Source organism: Esox lucius, chromosome 9 (assembly GCF_011004845.1).
Source record: "Esox lucius isolate fEsoLuc1 chromosome 9, fEsoLuc1.pri, whole genome shotgun sequence".
NCBI lineage: Eukaryota > Metazoa > Chordata > Actinopteri > Esociformes > Esocidae > Esox > Esox lucius.
In genome coordinates this window covers 5,687,774-5,700,121 of record NC_047577.1, presented here as the reverse complement: position 1 = coordinate 5,700,121, position 12,348 = coordinate 5,687,774, and the positions used below count along the sequence as shown (strand labels likewise).

The window sequence follows — 12,348 nt, the reverse complement described above, 5'->3', positions numbered from 1 at the left end:
TGCATCCATGGGTGAGTGGGTCTGGTGCTTGCTGTGCCGTCCAACTTGTAGGTAAATTGTGGGTTAACACAATTTACCTGTTCTATTAAAGACACTTAAAATAAAGTTTGGTCGTGTTTTCAAATGGCTCTTCCATGAAATCACTGGGTTCATGTATGTCCTATGTTGTTAAACTAAAAATGTAGCTATCTCAAAAAACCTAAATGAACAGATGCACAGAAAAACTAAATAACCTCAAAACGGTTTATTCAAACATTTTTAGAACAGGAAGCCTATAATCTTGATTGTTAATTGCCTCAATGTTTACTACTTAATCAGGACCAGCGCACAGCATAACGTACTCACAATGTACCCACTTTTGTACTCAGTAGCTATATTGCATATATGCCTCAATGACAACATCTCCCCTTTGACCAAGAGGTGAAAAGCTTAAACACCAGCTGGACTGTTCCTGCTACCGCAGGCAAGGACAACACACACTTCTCCAACCCTCTGGCTTGCCCTGCTGAGAGTTTGACCTGGTCAGTTTGCTCTCTGCCCTCTGGCCCATATCGCTGGTGTAGGGTTCACCTCCGTTCTCCTCCAACATCTGCTCTATCTTCTCTAGCAGCGTGATGACCTGAGAGTGATCATCTCGATTAACATTGTTGAGACAGTGGTATCTTTTATAACAACATTTTATCAGTTCCTGAAGTGAAACACAAGGTTCCAAGAAGTCCTCTACTGATTTACCGTTTAACTGATCTTCACCAGTAAACAGCACCATGGTGTACTTTGAGGCCTCTTCTCCAAAGTTCTCCTGGATCCACTTCACGGCGTTCTGCTCCTCCTCTGTGAACCTCCCCAGACTGATCACCAGGAGGAACGCATGAGGTCCTGGAACTGACATTTTAATGGCGTTCTCGATCTCCATTTTCATCTTTTCCTGAGAAGTTGTGGGGTCAAAAAATCCTGGGGTGTCGATGACATCAATCTTCATTCCGTTCACATCTCCACTCTGTTTCTCACTCTGTGATGTCACAGACACCGGAGAAGACTCTGATTTAAACGCCTCCCTCCCCAGGATGGTGTTTCCTGTTGCACTCTTCCCTGATCCAGTCTTCCCCAGCAGAACGATCCTCAGATCTAAGGACATAGTGATCAGGTCTGGTTTAGGTAATAGGTAAACACAGTTTCAACATTACCAGTTCCTAAATGACTTTAAAACACACAGTGATCATGTTCAACTATAGAAGAAGTCGCCTCGCCAATGCATCACGTGCTTCGTTGTCCAAAACAACTGTATCATACCTCCATGTCCGTCGCGCTTAACGGGATGTTGTGACGAAACACCAGTGGGTGTGGATATTTCACCCAGCTCAAATCCATGTAGACGGCCTACAACAAAAGTAGACCTGCGTTCGTTTCAACTATCCCATAGTACACTTTCAACTGTTTATTATTTATGGTGGAACAATGAAATGAACGGGACATTTGTCGGTGTGTGGTGACCCTGCAATTTACGTGGCGGCCCAGGGAAACCCTTCAAACTGACATTTTTTACTTTGGGACACTACAAACTCTGGAAGAGAAATCTGTTTAAATCACTTATATACATCTTCACCAGAAACCAAGTTGCGATATTTGAAAGTAACGACAAAATGAATAGATAAATAAATAAATGTCACCAGCCAGGCATGCAGCTCATCACAGGCTAGCTGGTGGAATCACACAACATGAACGTTACCTCAGGTGTCTAGTTTAGCTAGTTCTGCAGTATGCTAGCATACCTGGCTCCTCGTCCGCTTTGGCAAAGCTCGCCATGTCTCTCCCATCTGATGAACTCTGTAACATATGAGGGTGATTTAACGCTTGAAAGACAAGGTTTTTGCGGAGTCTGCCCAACACTGTTGCTCAATATCCTGACTGTCGATCCATTAGGATCACTCGTTAAGTCATTGAAGAACTCCTTTTATCGAAACTGTTAAAATTACTGCAATGCTTTTCATATTTGATATTTTGCAATAATATTTTTTTGAGGCTATAACATTGGTACAATTCAATGAACATCTGGGTATAGGCAATGAAAATCCTACACAGGTGTGTCCATAATTACATTGGCTAGGACATTTCATTTAATTGATTTGTATGTTAATTGGGACAAGTCGGCAGCAAAATTTAGACCAGAGCAGGGGATGTACCCATGGCCAGTTCTGAATCCTGACTGACCCACATAGAGGACAAACCTTTATGACAAGACTGACTAGCCATTATCCCAGACCTGTACTAGGGAACAATACAGGTCAATAGTTAGTCAGCTATGAAAATAAATATTGAACTAGTTTTTTAGAGTTAGGACTAACTAATGCCCCTCCGATCCTGTCGCCGAGGTAGTTGGACAGTTTTGCCTCATACAAGTTATGCCGATCTGACTGGTAATGGCTAAACCTGTTTAATATACATGCCTATTTCAAGGTTATGTATTTAGCCTCGTTTACATTTTTTAAGAGAAAGCATTTTTAATCACATTACAAATTAACAATGTAAGCATAGTAATGATATTGCTAATATAACTTACGTTCGGTCACGAAAGATCCAAGAAAGGAATGACTTCTCCCTCGATCCGCCTCACAGATGCCCTGACGATGTCGACTCTCCCTCTCTCTTATTATGGCAGGAGGTTCTGCCGTGGGAGGTGCATATGTTTTCTTCCCAGGAGCTCACAAATGTACTTTGAAACACAGTACGGCTCTGACAAAACGTAGCGAACTATAAAATGAGATGCGGCACTCACGTGCATACTGTGTGTCTTTTAGTCTTTAGAGCCGCATCCTCTTTCACTTTTGGTTAATGGGAGGGTTTCATAAGTCATCAACACGCCTGAGTCATTATCCAACGAAACGTCGATCAATATAGTTATGTATGTAGTAAAGAAACATAGTTACCATACCAGAGATACATTGGCCGTAACAAAGAACAGCATCATGTCAGGGGATTAAATTCACGGGACGTTACTGTTGCGAATTAAACAGCCTAGAAGTCTCACCGCTCCAGTACAAACTACTCAACATACACCTGCATTCACTGATTTTACGACTCCTCACTGCGATTCGAGCGTCACCTGTCAGTCTGACATTCCAACGTCTGGTTACTCGTCATGGGTTAACAGAGCAATGGACTTGGCAAGACAAATGGGCAGATCTGGGATCAGGCCAGGACGACAAATAGCTTTACAGTTGAAAATGCTATTTTATGGGATCTTGTTCTACCTTTTAAACTCCTTAACGTATCTGACACAGTCGTGCTGGCCTGTTTTATGCATCTGGCTAATAGCTAAGGTTATACGTTGTCAAGGAAAGGTTGATAATGGCACACTATCAAAATGCAGACTGCCTGTTATGGGTTTTATTTGCCTAGCAACACTCACTCATTAGCTATAAATGACTTGTGAAACGAAACTTAAACCCGGATGTACGGAGCAGCACGATACTACTTGCGGATTTGTTCAACTACAGTCACAGTGAGTATTCAATTTAACTACCTTATTGTTTAAATCATTCATGCAACATATTGAATATACCACTATATTGAGTAAATAGTTTGTTGATTCCAGGTCTGTTGATATTGTAATTAGATTTATTGGAATTAAAAATTATGTCGAATCTTTTGACAGATGCATGGTAAAATGTATAACTGTTTTTACACAACGTTACAAATGTAGTGTGTAGCTGGACAAAAAATTTCTTGTGAGGTATAGTGAGGTACTTGTGAGGTATACTTGTGTCCTACTTACATGCTTATTTGACGAAAGATAAATGTAAACATTCACATACATTTGAGTAACTCAGTAGACACTTATCCAGATTGACAAGGCACGTAACAATTATAGACAATTATACAATTTTGTATATCCAATTATTACATTGATCAACAGCTCACTTCAAAAAGGTGTTTATAAAATGATATGCCCATTCCATACATCAGAGTCTATTGAATCACGTCACTATGTATCGCACTCTTCTTACTGACTCCTACTTGTTTCTATCGCTAGGTGTCACCATGTCGGCATTTCACGATGGCTGTCTGTAAAAGACAGTTTAGTTGGCGCTAGAATTCATTAGCTACTTATCCTAACTGGTAATATTTTCCTTGTAGACGACTGGAATTTTTATGTAGTTAGGTTTTGAAAGGTTTTACAAATGGCAACGTAAAAACCCCACGTCATCAGTCTCAATTTAACAAACGGACTTAATTCGTGTCCCTTGCCTTGGCCTTGGGCAGCAGCAGCAGATTGTTTCATCTGTACCTGTCTTTTTCCTGTGGCAAACATGTAATCCGTGAGCTTAAAATAATACTACTCATCTAGCTAGTTAATAATGTAATATAAGGCTACTAAATACAGGCTACTATATGTAACAATAGCAGTTTTGTCAGTTATGGTTATGGTCATTCTATTGTGATGGGGACAAGTTAAGGGAGTTTGACATACCTTGTTTTTTTTACTGATAACATTTCCACGACTGGAGGAAGGCGAGAGGGAGCGTGAGAAAAAAAAAGGTAGCTATAGTAACCATCTACAATGACTTGATTCTGTTACTAAGCAATTATTTGTTAAGAGGCGTGGTCGATGCTCTGCCTGTAGCTAGGAGATCACTGTGACTGACAGGTGAATTCACCTGTTGCAGTCAGCGTTTGAGGTAGTGCGTTATATTCAACAGAGTACTGGCTGAAATTTGGAGGTTTTAATCAACTTGTTCAATTGCAAGAAATTCAAGTGCATTTTTTTCATTGCAAAACGTTTTTTGTAGATACATTCAATGCCCTTGATAATCCACTGCTTTGAAAGTGGTGCCCTGAGAATAATGTTTGGATTAATTGGATCAAACAATCAGTTAGGGAACGGCTGAACAAACTGTCAGTAAAATAAAGTGGGTTGTGAATGGTGGATTGAGTAATAAGGCAATTGTTATGTGTTCATGTTTTTGATTGGCTGCTGTAGCAGTTATGGCACGAGGAAGAGGAGGGGCTAATTGGATCCTGTTCCTGTTGACACTCTGTCTGCAAGACCTAACTGGTCAAAGTCAAGGTAAACAGATAAAACAACAAATGACACAACATTTTCTATTTATATTGCTCATTCACTACTCTACACACACACACACACACAAACACCATACACAAACACAAGCATAGTTGTGTATTTATATCCTTGCAGGGATCAGAAAACAAAAATAATTATGTTCTCTAACCGTAACCTAGCCGTAAGCTCAATAACCTTTATGCCTAAATTTAATCTAACCCTAACCCTATCCTACCTAAAAGCAAAAAAAAAAACACATTTGAGCCTGAACCTAACCCAAATCTAGAATTTGACTTGGTCCTCGTGGTAATTGGCCAAAGGTCCTAAATAGGATGAGGACATCCGTCTGACAAACTAAAAATACACAGCTATTTTTCTACAAGAAGCGTGAATAATCATTTATCTCCATTTCTTGTCTGTTCTCACAGATACAGAGATTCCGGCTGATCTGAGGATTGTTCTGCTGGGGAAGACTGGATCAGGGAAGAGTGCAGCAGGAAACACCATCCTGGGTAGGGAGGCGTTTAAATCAGAGTCTTCTCCGGTGTCTGTGACATCACAGAGTGAGAAACAGAGTGGAGATGTGAATGGAAGGATGATTGATGTCATCGACACTCCAGGACTCTTTGACACCACAATGTCTCAGGAACAGATGAAAGGGGAGATAGTCAGGTGTATAGAAGAGTCTGTCCCAGGACCCCACGTGTTCCTGCTGGTTATCAAGCTTACAAGGTTCACAGAGGAGGAGAGGAACACTGTGAAGTGGATCCAGGACAACTTTGGAGAAGAAGCCTCCATGTACACCATCTTACTGTTCACACATGGAGATCAACTGGAGGGCAAATCAGTGGACGAGTTCCTGTCTGAGAGCAAAGAGCTCCGGAAACTCATCAACATCTGCGGGGGCAGATATTACTCACTAAACAAGACCAGGAACCACACCCAGGTCACAGAGCTGCTGGAGATGACCGAGAAGATGGTGATGATTAACGGAGGAAAATACTACACCAACGAGATGTACCAGGAGGTCCAGAGGAAGATCAACGAGGAGAAGGAGAGGAGGAGACAGGAAGAAGAGGAAAGAGACAGAGAGAGGAGACAGAAGGAGCGAGAGAGGATCATTAGAGAAGAGGAAGAGAGGTTCCGGAGGGAGGAAATGTTGAAGCGGTGTAAGTGGTCAGGGTTGGTCAGTACAGCTGCCTTGGGCTGGGGGGCTGTCTACGGATCTCCATTATGGTTAACAGCAGGGTCTTTAGTTGGGGCGGTGGAAGGTTACGACTGCATGAAAACCTATTTCAACTGGTAAAACACCAAGCACTATTTGATGGTCACATGTATAATAAAACAAATGGATATTATTTCCAAATTGCTACTGTAACGTGAGCTCGCTTTTACCAATGACCCAAGTTGTTATTAACAATTGTGTAGTTATATTGTTATTACTAATAGTGATTTAGCTTTACTGTTATCATTAACAATATCATTATTGGTTCTGTTGTAATATTGTTCTTATCCAATCTACTGTAAATCTATGGTTTCATGAATATTGGAGGTGCTACTTTTGTGAGCACCAACATTGTCACTTTTAAATTATGATGTAAGTCTTGGGCACATTATTATATCAATGTTAGAAAACGTGTAATAATGTGATGGTATTGTAATATAATGTAGGGGAGAATATGCAATGTGTTGATGTCAAATTATTTTCTAATCACAATACTAGGGTAATCTAGTGGTCTAGGCATTTGCTGCTGCTGTTCTCTCAGCATAAACTCTGTTCTATTTCTTTCCACACGTTCCTGTCAAATAAAGCCTGAATTCCCCCAAAAAAGACATATCTCTGAAAAAGTGTATATTATTAAAGGCTGTGTTTCGTGAACACACCCTCCCCTGGATCAGGGTCGGGACAACGCCCCAGGGAGAACCACCAGGCCTGGAGCTGCGGAAAAGGCCCCTTGAACACAGCTCAGCTCCCACCCCCTGATGAGGCACACCTTGGGAAGACAGAATCAGGGAAGAAGGCAGCAGGAAACACCATCCCGGGGAGGGAGGTGTTTAAAGGGGACACGTCTCCAGTCTCTGTGAGAAAAACAGAGTAGAGAGGAGAACGAAGGGAGATTGATGTCATCAGCACTCCAGGACTCTTCAACACCACAATATCTCAGGACGAGATGACGAGGGAGATTGAGAAGGCCATCTATATGTCATTTCCAGCACCTCACCTTCCGTCTGAACCAACCATCATTTCTCATTCTGGGGGTCATTGTTTTTTACTGTAAACTTCTGCAGTTGTGTTGCAGCTTCCCTTCTACAGGGTACATTTAATAAATGTAACCGGGTGGTAATTGCGTATGTATTGGGCATAGTCTGGTACTATTTTCTAGGTTTTGCCACTTAGAGGATGACGTTATCGCGCTGTGCAAATAAGGATAAAAATAAATAAACTGGCAGTCAGTTACCATAAGCACAGACCAGGAAAGGTTGTGGTTAAATGTGGAGGAGATTCAGAAGTTTTGTTAATGGAAGTTATGGTCAAGGTCAAGGCATGGTTCAGGATTTCGTTAGGGAACAACCATCATCACCACCAGCAATAGCATAATCGTAAGTTGGGTTCGTTTTCATATGTTCAGTTCCAGGGATATAATGTGTATTGATTTAATTGTATATTTTTTTACAGTGGTAAAGTTTATCCGATGTTAATTCAAAATGTATAATGCACTTTAGAGAGAACTGAAACTGAATAACGCGAACCAGGGCACGTAAGTGAGGAGGTGATCGTGGCATTCCAAATGAATAACAATTTAATGTTTAAGTATGTGGTTAAGATGACTAAAGTTATTCTTTGTATTTTTTATAGAAAGTGCCACTACCGTATATTTGTACTGTTTTATTTTCTATGTTTTTATTTTAGTTTATTTTTATCGTCGGAGACTAGGAGAGCTGTGCGCCATCTAGTGGACGTTATTCCGATTTAAACTTTTTGCCCTGACCGCGTAAGTGGAGCCGGCCTAGAAAAGCCAATGTCTCTTACTGACTGAGTTAGTGCCTGACTGAATGACTCGTTAAATAATGTAGTGGTTAGCAAATGTATAGCTCGGTGGTGTAGAGGTTAAAAACACAGCCTTTCATGTTGGCGACCCGGGTTTGAATCTTGGGAAGGCAACAGCGATTAACCTGAACTAGGCTTGCCTGGTTTTTTGTTCCCATTCACTATCCAAATAAAAGGACCCAAATTGTAATTTGTTGCCTGAGCATAATTTCCAGGCCTACATAAAGAAAAGAACGGAACAATTATGTGCCTCTTGGTCCCTATGAACCAGATGACCATGAAATATTGATTTGCCTCTAAATGTACAGTATTTTTGTAGTTGGAGGTCTGCCGGCGGTATAGATTCACAGTATGTTTGTAGTTGTAGGTCTGTTGACGGTATAGATTGACAGTATGAAGTTGGATGTCTGTCAGTGGTATAGATTGACAGTATGTAGCTGGATGTCTGTCAGTGTTTTTTGACAGTTTGTTTGTAGTTGTAGGTCTGTCTGCCTCAACCCTACAATCTCAGCCCTTGAATGACAGGTTACATCCGACTGTACTTGCAAGTTGCCTAAGCAAGGGATAATAATGATCAGAGTTAACTCACTCACTATGGAGTTCAGTTCCTCGCTACACACCTCTGAATGTGTCAAGTCTTGCATGAAGAATGTAGTCCTGCTGATTACATTTGACACTGTGGCCAATGGTGTTAGACATGTGGGTACAGTTTGAATTGTGGGTGACACCAACCCTGCAAGTTGTTTACTCCACCCCCTCAAGCTAAACCAAGGGCAGACGGGACTGCATTTTTAAATTGGAATGGCACTTAAGATCGCAATCAAAACTGCATCCGTTCTAGATAGCGAACGTGGCTACGACGCGTGTTTAAAGGGCTGTTTTGTTTGCTTTGGAAGTCCAGCCCTTCTGATCAGATAATGTCCATAGAGATTGATAGTGGCCTCTAACAGCCAAAATTTGGGCGCATGGTAGGTACCGTTGAGGACTTTTACTTTGAAGTGGTCAATTTAAGGAAATGGAGGACTTTTCTGAGGACCAGGCCAATCCCAGGCCACTGGCCAATCACAAATCCCTTTCCAACCATGTCCAATCAGGTTGTTAGTGATGAAACGACATATCATATCCTTTGAAATATCAACAGCTTTGCTCTTTGAAGAAATCACATCAACAATCCAACCTGGAAGGAACGTGTTCCCGATTTTAATTCTGACCTGAATTCATTCTTCTGGAATAATCTCTCTTTCATTAACAGATATTGTGTCATTATGTAGAGGATATTACCACCATTTCCTGTACAAAGGAAGGTACAATGTATTGAAATCCCAGAGGAAGGGGGCTCTAGTCGGGGGGGGGGGTCATGCTTCTTTCCAAGGTGAGCCCCTTAATGCTTCAGCCAATCACTAGAGAGGTTCAGCACGTAGGCAGTCCTCTGTTTTAATAAAAAATTTAACCATGTCAACCCATAATCTTTTGTTTAGACGTAAACCTCCTGTTGATAGAGACTGGAGAGCAACCGTGCTCTTTAACCGCTGGCTTGCCATAAATGCCTGGGGGGAAGGCACAGAACGACCTTTGACTCTCCCGAATCCTTTGGAAGTTGTGGCGGTGAGGCGTGGACGTAGATGCATTTTGATTACTACGAGATTGGACAAGAGAGAAAGTGGGTACAGAAGGATTATACTCACGAAGTAGGATAAGAATTGATGTGCAAACAACACACAAAAGGGGACAGTATGCACTGTTTTAGTCTTTGTCTGCCAATAAAAGTATTAGAAAAATACTGTCTGCTTTAAAATGGATATTGCCTCAATAGCGCTGCGGCTGTGCTCAGAGACACCATCATGGGGAACAACGCATGGGGCAATCCTTCTCTCCACCATTCTCTATGGTCGGGCCACATTTCCGGCCTGCCGCTTACACTCATCCAGTCCTCCCAGATCCAAACACGTCCCCGGGGTTGGGGCCAGGGGATGTTTCTAGAAACGGTCCGGTGGCACTTCCCAAATGGCGCCCTACAGGCGTCATCAAGGGCCCTGTCAACGAAGTAAGGCTGTGTAGGGACTAGGGCTCCATTGGGGACACGCGCCGTTTTAAAACGGTAGACAATGTCGGGAAGCAGAACCCCCCCCCACCCCTCCTCAATTCTACCAGATGCACAGGATATTCCACTCTTTGTTTGTGAGAGAAACCCTTCGGACTCAGAATGTTGGTCCGACACAGACCAGGGAGCTGAGAGATCCTCACTGGGGTGATATTTGGTGAAGAAATCAGCGGGGGAGGAACACAGAACCATGGCTGAAGGTAGGATATATATTTTTTTTAAATACGAATAAACATGTTTCATTATGTGTGTGGAATGCACTGTTTGAGAAGGGGTTAGAGGACTGAATGAGACATCTTTGGCAGGTGTAGCAAAATCACTGTATTGGTAAATATCCTGTAACCCAAAACCATATATTTTGACTGTAAACCCCTCTTGTCGATACTCTCAGTTATTCCACTCGGAGAGACGGGAGTGAAATCGCCTCATTCGGATGGGAGTGTTTCAGCTAACCATGACGGTACGTGCCCCATTTGAACTATGACGTTATGGTCTGTTAAGGTTGGATAACACAAGATATCCCACAAGAAAAGTTGGAGCTAGAACAACACGCAGTACCAACTAGTAATCATGAGCAGTATATAAAAAAAAACAACTGCTAAAGACATTTGAATAGATTGTTGAATCAATCGAATGAATCCACATTCAAAATGTTCAAGGTTTGACGGATCATTTAGAGTAACAGTGAATCGATTCTCATGACTGTTGAATCGAGGGTTTGCGGGTTTCCACTATGAGGCACACTGACGTTTATGCCGGTGCCGTCTTCCAGGGCCTAGTTCGTCCACCGAGCTGAGGATCGTTCTGCTGGGGAAGACCGGAGCAGGAAAGAGTGCCACCGGAAACACCATCCTGGGGAGGGACGTATTTCAAGTGGACTCCTCACCTTCGTCGGTGACGGGACAGTGCGAGAGACAGAGCGGAGAGGTCAACGGGACCAGGGTCCACGTCGTCGACACGCCCGGCCTCTTCGACACGGCCAGGTCGGAGGAGGAGGTGAAGGAGAAAATAGAGGAGTGCGTCAGAATGTCCGTGCCGGGCCCCCACGCGTTCCTCCTGGTGATCAGGCTGGGCGTGAGGTTCACCGAGGAGGAGAGGAACGCGGTCAGGTGGATCCAGGAGAACTTTGGGGAGGACGCCTCCATGTACACCCTCCTGCTGTTCACCTGTAAGGATCAGCTGAAGGGGAAACAGGTGTCGGACTCCCTGAAGATGTGCAAGGAGCTGCGGAGGCTCTCTATCACCCTGGGGGGGGGGTATCACTCCTTCGATAACGACGCCAAGGACGACCCCGCCCAGGTCGCGGAGCTCCTGGAGAAGATCAAGAACATGGTGGAGCTGAATGGCGGGCAGCACTACACTAACGAGATGTACGAGCAGGCCCAGCAGAAGATCAGGGAAGAAGAGGAGCGGAGGCGGGAGGAGGAGAAACAAAGGAGGGAGGAGGAGGAGAGGAGGTTAAAAGAAGAGGTGAAGGTAGAGATGGAGAAGGAGAAGGAGCAGGAGGAGAAAGTGATGGTGGGGAAGAAGACCAACCTGTGCATCGCCGTGGCGGTGACGGTGGTGTGTCTACTGGTGGGCGTGGTCATAGCCGCGGCGGCAGACACCACGGTGGCGCTGTCACTAGCCCCTATCTTCCTGGTCCTGGCAGCGGCCAGCGGGACAGCCGCCATCTGCCTCAAGAAAGGACGATGTGGAGCCAAAAAGCCCGAGTGTGTCGCCGTGTGACACGCCAGATCTGCCAGAGAAAAGTGGGCGTTTATGCAGGCAGCTCTGTACTGATTGGTTCCCCGATTGGTTCTCTCGCCAGTGATTGGACCGGCTGTGAAACGGGGCCGGGGCGGCCCAATGCGGGTCTGGCGGTTGGTTTCAGAGATCGATGGATGGTTTAGTTTAAATGGTTTTTAATGTTTCTTTCCACACGTTTCCACATTTTATGGTTTTTCATGACGTTGAAAATACACTATTGAACTATTTCCTAAATCCTCTCCCTTAACTTTTTTCTATTTTGGGGCGAGGGGTGCAATTATGTATTTATTTCATATGTTCAGTGATAACATTTATGAATGTACCCGAATGACTCAATAAAGTGAAGTAAAGGCTAAAACTGACACCTTGTACTTTTATGCATTTTTTCTA

At 43.4% G+C, this 12,348-nt stretch overlaps 3 protein-coding genes across 8 annotated transcripts; 2 read left to right on the top strand and 1 right to left on the bottom strand.

The window, feature by feature from the left end:
• Positions 1–229: 229 nt before the first annotated feature.
• Positions 230–3,016, bottom strand: LOC117594844 (GTPase IMAP family member 4-like). Of its 3 annotated transcripts, none has more exons than XM_034294005.1 (5): positions 2,774–3,011; positions 2,558–2,662; positions 1,770–1,824; positions 1,291–1,377; positions 230–1,125 (listed from the first exon to the last, which is right to left on the bottom strand). In XM_034294005.1, exons 3-5 carry the CDS (start codon positions 1,801–1,803, stop codon positions 455–457), a joined length of 792 nt encoding a protein of 263 aa, XP_034149896.1. In that variant the 5' UTR covers positions 1,804–1,824; positions 2,558–2,662; positions 2,774–3,011; the 3' UTR covers positions 230–454. The 3 variants fall into 3 exon arrangements, with proteins under 3 accessions (XP_034149896.1, XP_034149895.1, XP_034149897.1); XM_034294006.1 differs by having other exon boundaries at positions 532–619; positions 733–1,125; positions 2,558–3,016; XM_034294004.1 differs by having other exon boundaries at positions 2,558–3,011.
• Positions 3,017–3,355: 339 nt separating this feature from the next.
• On the top strand, positions 3,356–7,332 carry LOC105009418 (GTPase IMAP family member 9). 4 transcript variants are annotated; one of them, XM_034294003.1, is made up of 4 exons: positions 3,356–3,499; positions 4,506–4,536; positions 4,982–5,065; positions 5,488–7,332. In XM_034294003.1, the coding sequence occupies exons 1-4, from the start codon at positions 3,449–3,451 to the stop codon at positions 6,363–6,365; spliced, it is 1,044 nt and encodes a 347-aa protein (XP_034149894.1). In that variant the 5' UTR covers positions 3,356–3,448; the 3' UTR covers positions 6,366–7,332. The 4 variants fall into 4 exon arrangements, with proteins under 4 accessions (XP_034149894.1, XP_034149893.1, XP_019905008.3 ...); XM_034294002.1 differs by having other exon boundaries at positions 4,979–5,065; XM_020049449.3 differs by lacking the exon at positions 4,506–4,536 and having other exon boundaries at positions 3,430–3,499; positions 4,979–5,065; positions 5,488–7,328.
• A 2,318-nt stretch (positions 7,333–9,650) lies between these two features.
• On the top strand, positions 9,651–12,320 carry LOC105009419 (GTPase IMAP family member 4-like). The gene is made up of 3 exons (XM_010868846.5): positions 9,651–10,409; positions 10,601–10,669; positions 10,982–12,320. Exons 1-3 carry the CDS (start codon positions 10,400–10,402, stop codon positions 11,935–11,937), a joined length of 1,035 nt encoding a protein of 344 aa, XP_010867148.5. The 5' UTR covers positions 9,651–10,399; the 3' UTR covers positions 11,938–12,320.
• The last annotated feature ends 28 nt before the right edge of the window (positions 12,321–12,348 follow it).